This window comes from Marmota marmota, unplaced genomic scaffold (assembly GCF_001458135.2).
Source record: "Marmota marmota marmota unplaced genomic scaffold, marMar, whole genome shotgun sequence".
NCBI classification, from domain to species: Eukaryota; Metazoa; Chordata; class Mammalia; order Rodentia; family Sciuridae; genus Marmota; species Marmota marmota.
In genome coordinates this window covers 60,800-66,035 of record NW_026004731.1, presented here as the reverse complement: position 1 = coordinate 66,035, position 5,236 = coordinate 60,800, and the positions used below count along the sequence as shown (strand labels likewise).

The window sequence follows — 5,236 nt, the reverse complement described above, 5'->3', positions numbered from 1 at the left end:
ATTAAACATTTCAAAGAAGAATTTGGGGATTTTTAGCTCTTTATGTTACCGCTGTTGACCGGTGACGAGTTCTTGCTTCCCCAATGTTGAAGAATAACACCAAAGAAGCACGCCGAGGCAAGGTCAGAGTAGAAATTAGAAGTTTATTAAAGGACAGCAGAAAAGACTTCTCCCGGAGGAAGAAGGGGACCCAAGAGGTGGAATCCGTGGAAGGGATGTTGTCTCCCCTTTTTATAGTTCTTTCAGTGATGGAATGTAGGTGGGAAGGACCAAGGGGTGGGACACAGGTGGGCCAAAGAAGTAATCTGGTCAGGAAGGACTTCTGAGTCAGCACCTTTTTTGCTGGGGGCTGTTCATTGACATTTCTTGGAGGTGGACTTTGGCCTAGGGCCTTTTCAGGACTTCATTAACATTCCATGAGTTGTCCTGCGTTTCCCGGAATCATTGCCAGCATGGCCTCCATTTCAGATTTCACTCGGTATTAGACCCGGATTTATCTAACTACACTGACTACCTAACTTTAAATCTGGCTTCATTTGCACAGGATCTGGTACAGAGTGAATTTGCTATATTAATGGCCATGACCTGACAATGCTTTTAACCACCTCAGAGTTTTTTTTCTTTTATCTGACCAGAAAAGTAATTCTTGGCTTGATTTTCATTTTTGGTTGTGTCTTCCCTCAAAAGATTCTCACCTTTTCTCTTTTTGTCAAGTGTGAGTTCCTTTCCTTCTTTTCCCCTTTTGAACCGGGCATTGGACAATGTAGGAAATGGACTTGCTTCCTTCTAGGAGGGGAAGAACTGTTCAACTAGTGTCCAAAAAGTCAGAGAAAGATTTTAAAACTTTCGTTTCTTCTGTGACTTTCCTAGTGAATTTTAAAAATTCTTTCCTTAGCTCATCTTGGTAGCTTTAGGCATTGTCAGAACTCTTTTCAGGGCACTCTTTACTTCCTGGTTCCTCAGACTGTAGACAAGAGGATTAAGCAAGGGAGTCACCACTGTGTAGCTCACGGCCACCAGCTGATCCTTGTCTGAGGCTGACTTGGACTTGGGCCGGAGGTAGATGATGGATGCACAGCCATAGTGGACAAAGACCACCGTGAGGTGGGACACACACGTGGCAAAGGCCTTTCTCTTGCCATCGGCGGAGGGAATTTTGAGGATGGTGTTAACTATGAACCCATAGGATATGAGAATTAACAGAAAAGGCACCATGATCACCAGGATGCTGAGGCTGAAGAGAGCCAGCTCTTTGACCTGGGTGTCAGTGCAGGCTAATTTGATCACGGGTGCCATGTCACAGAAATAGTGGTTGACCCTGTTGGAACCACAAAAAGGCATGTCACAAATGAGGTTCGTGGCCACCAAAGCAATAAATAACCCAGTGACTCCTGATAGAGAAACCAACCCCAGTCCTAGCCTTCTGTTCATGATGAGCAAGTACCTCAGGGGGTGACAGATTGCCACGTAGCGATCGTATCCCATCACAGCGATGAGAAAGCAATTGGTACAGGCAAAGCCAAGGAAGAAGAAGAGCTGGGTGGCACAGGCCACAAAGGAGATGGTCTTGGTGGCTGAGAGCAGGTGGGCCAGCAGCTGAGGGATGATGACCAAAGTGTAGCAGGATTCAGAAAATGAAAGGATGAAGAGGAAACCATACATGGGAGAGTGAAGAGTCCGGCTGACGCGGATGACGGCCATGATGGTCACATTGGCCACCAGGATGGTTAAGTACAGGAGCAGGAAGATGACAAAGAGCAGCAGCTGGAGCTCTCCAAGGCTGGAGAAGCCCACCAGGACAAAGTGGGTCACCACGGTGGTTGTGTTGAAACCTCGCATCGGGATGACTTGATCCTGTGAATGGATTTAGGGGAGACAATGACAAAGGTCATCAGAATATAAACACTTTCCCAGTGCCTCGACTTTAAGTATATTGCCAGGCTTGGAAGGTTACTCTCTTTTTCTCTCAACCTCTCTAGATAAAAAGATGATTTTTCAGGTAATTTTTTGTTTGTTTTTACAAGAAACGGTTACTCTGTACAATAGGGGAACCGATCCTGTATTATAGAAATAGCGAAAAGTTCAAAGGAGCCATTTAATATGTTTTTTTAAAAACTATTCAATGAATGAAAACATTTCCCTGTTTAACCCATTATGTCCCATCTTCCTATACAGAATTGAAAACTTAGGATTAATAGGTTAAGAATATTAGCTTCAATAAGCAAATTAAAAAATTAAATTATTTTTCTTGTCCTGTATGGTTCTCCGGTGTTCTTGCATGTCCAGGCTCCTAGCACAATGATTTCTTTCCCTTCCATCACAACCCATTTAGTTATCCCTAGAGTATCATGACGCCAGTCCTGAGCTCAGAAGCTAGAAGATTGGAGTTGGAACCTTGCCTTGATCAACTTTAGACCTATGAACTTCAGTGTGATTGGTTTTTGCCATTTGTAAAACATAAATAATAATAGAGTCTCACAAAGAAGAAGAATTAAATTAAGTAAAATGCTTGAAACAGTGCTTCACACATAGTAATCACAGTCCCTTTCTTAACCATTTTTACCTTTATCTCTCACACCCATTACCAAAATATTTGAGAAGAAAACATCTGATATTTGCTATCCCAATGCTAGAAGACCCTCGATCTCTGAATCAGAACAAAGTTGTCCTGCATTTGACTCATGTTTTCTATTTTTTTGCACTTCTTTGCTTTATTTTAATTAAGTGAAGAAATTTAAATATGTAGGGTTAAAAGATTATCATTTTTCATATTTGTTAAAATAAGCTTTATTTTATTTTTAATGGTAAATCATAATTTTATGTATGTATGGACTTCAGTGTGATTTTTTTTTTCTTATTCTTTTCTTTTTTTTTTTTTTTGTGGCACTGGGCATTGAACCCAGGGCCTGACACATGCTAGGTAACTGCTGCATCACTGAACTAATACCCAGCCTTTTAAAAACTTTTATTTTGAGTCAGAATTTGTGATCCTTCTGTCTCAGTCTCCTGAGTCGATAGGATTACAGGCATGTGCTACCTTGTCAGGCTTAGCATGTGATATTTTGGAACATGTAGACTTTTTAGAATTGGTCAAATCAATGGCTCTTCAATGTTTCTCTCTGTTTCTCATCCAAGGGGTTCTCGGTTCTCCAGATTTTGACTCTTCTTACCCGATTTGACTACAGTTGTGCTCTGTGTTTATGGAGTTTGGGAAGCAGAACAGATTTAACATATGGGTCCCAGGGCTAGGGCATTCCTCCCTGTGAAACAAGAGGCCTTGAGGATACTTGGGATGGAGGCAGAGCAGGAAATACTAGGCTAGGATAATGCAAGAAGAGAAAATAGAATGCACTTTGAATTTATGGCAATTAATAGCCAGAAAATGCTAGTGTTCAGGAAACAAAAACAGATTATCTCAGAAACCTCCTATTATCTTACTGTCCAGGACTTCCCTCCTCACCAAGTCCTAAGCATAGTTACTCTCACAATTAGTGTAAGAGATTCAGGAGAAATCAGGCATAGTATCGGTTCTACTCAATATCTCCCGACTTGTTGGCTACTTTATTTTATGTTATTTAATTTTTTTGAGTTTTAATTTTATGTTAACTGATACATAAATTGTACATGTACATAAGTTGCATGTATACATTGTACCTGTTTATGGGGCACCTTGTGATGACTTGATGCATAGCTAAAAAATGGAAAGAGCTGCCCCACAGGACACACTTGTGCGTGCTCACTTTAATCATGCCTGGCATAGTTCATTTGCTTAGAAAGCTCCCCACACCTGCTACAATACTCTTTCCCTTATATCAGACTTTACAGAAAATAAAATGCCTTCATGTAAGCTACCTCGTTTTGATCCAAACAATCTGGTAGATGCCACAAGTGTTTTTGTCTTTATTTCTCAGGTAAGGCAAGTATACTATGACCTCTCTCCTAAGCATGGTAACCTAAGAGCATCCTCATTGTTTTATTTAACATGTTAAATTGAATTCATGTCCTTGTAGTTTTGGCTTCTTTTACAGAGTATAGGCTTTTTAAGTACAGGAACAAAATATGTATTTTGTTTTCCTTACTTTTATTGAGCCCAGAGGTGCTTTACCACTGAACTACATCTCCAACCATTATCATTATTATTATTATTATTACTTTGAGACAGGGTCTCACTTAGTTGCCCAGGCTGCCCTTGAACATGCAAACTACTCCTTCCTCAGCCTCCTGAGTAGCTGGGATTTCAGGTGTTTCCCATTGTACCTGGTTGTTATTTCACTGTTTATTTACCTTGAAAGAACATTATCTGCCCTGTACCTTTTTTAAAGAACAAAAATGTAATTGCATAATGTTTGTTCAGAAAAAAATAATCTTACCATTTCTGACTCTTCTGGCTTATATGCTTGACACATTTCTTTGCTATCATCAAATCTTATAATACATGTACAAGCTTTATTCTTTCATACTAAAATTAGGGAGATAAGAAAACAGGTCAAAAGAGTAGGAGAGTAGGTAAGTCAACTGTATGGTTGGTGAATGCACTCAAAGGTGAGGAAGACCAAGAGGATATTGTTTAATTGCAACCACAGTTTTATGAATCAAACAGCATTCAACATAATCATCACCTTACTTTTGGTGACTCAAACAAGAATTTGGTGATATACAAGGTATCCTTTGTTTCAGGTCACAATCACAGTACTATTTGTATACCTTTTTCAAGCTGTTTCACATATATGTGATTTCCACACTCAAATCCCCTTCATGTGTATGTCTCCAGTAAACCTTCCCTGATTGCTAGAACCTGCAGAGATGCTCTTCTTTTCATAACACTTAGAGATGTTAAAACTATGTTTATATGATGAGTAGTAGCCTTGTATTAGTGTATAATTAATTTATCTCTACAGACATCTCTTGTCTGTTATAAAATGTTTTATATGGATACATGCAATGTACTCTAATGATCTGTGCAACAGTATTGGGACATAATAGATTTTAATTAAATACTTAAATGATGGTGTGGCTTAGTTTTCCTTGTGTTGATGAGATATCTCACATACCATGATTTTTATCTATTCAAAAATTTTCAATTTTTCTCAAAATCCATCTTTCATTAAAAAGCAAAATCTACACTTGAAAGCATTTCTACCCATTGTTTACTTCTTTTTCTTATTCCTCAGCTTTCCTATTCAATATATTAAGGTGTGTTTTTTGTCTATTTGTATTTCTATGTGTATGTGTACTT

At 39.0% G+C, this 5,236-nt stretch overlaps 1 protein-coding gene across 1 annotated transcript; it reads right to left on the bottom strand.

Annotated features, from left to right (window-relative positions):
* Window positions 1-891: 891 nt before the first annotated feature.
* On the bottom strand, window positions 892-1,839 carry LOC107160604 (olfactory receptor 10T2). The gene has a single exon (XM_015507272.1). It carries the CDS (start codon window positions 1,837-1,839, stop codon window positions 892-894), a length of 948 nt encoding a protein of 315 aa, XP_015362758.1.
* Window positions 1,840-5,236: the final 3,397 nt, after the last annotated feature.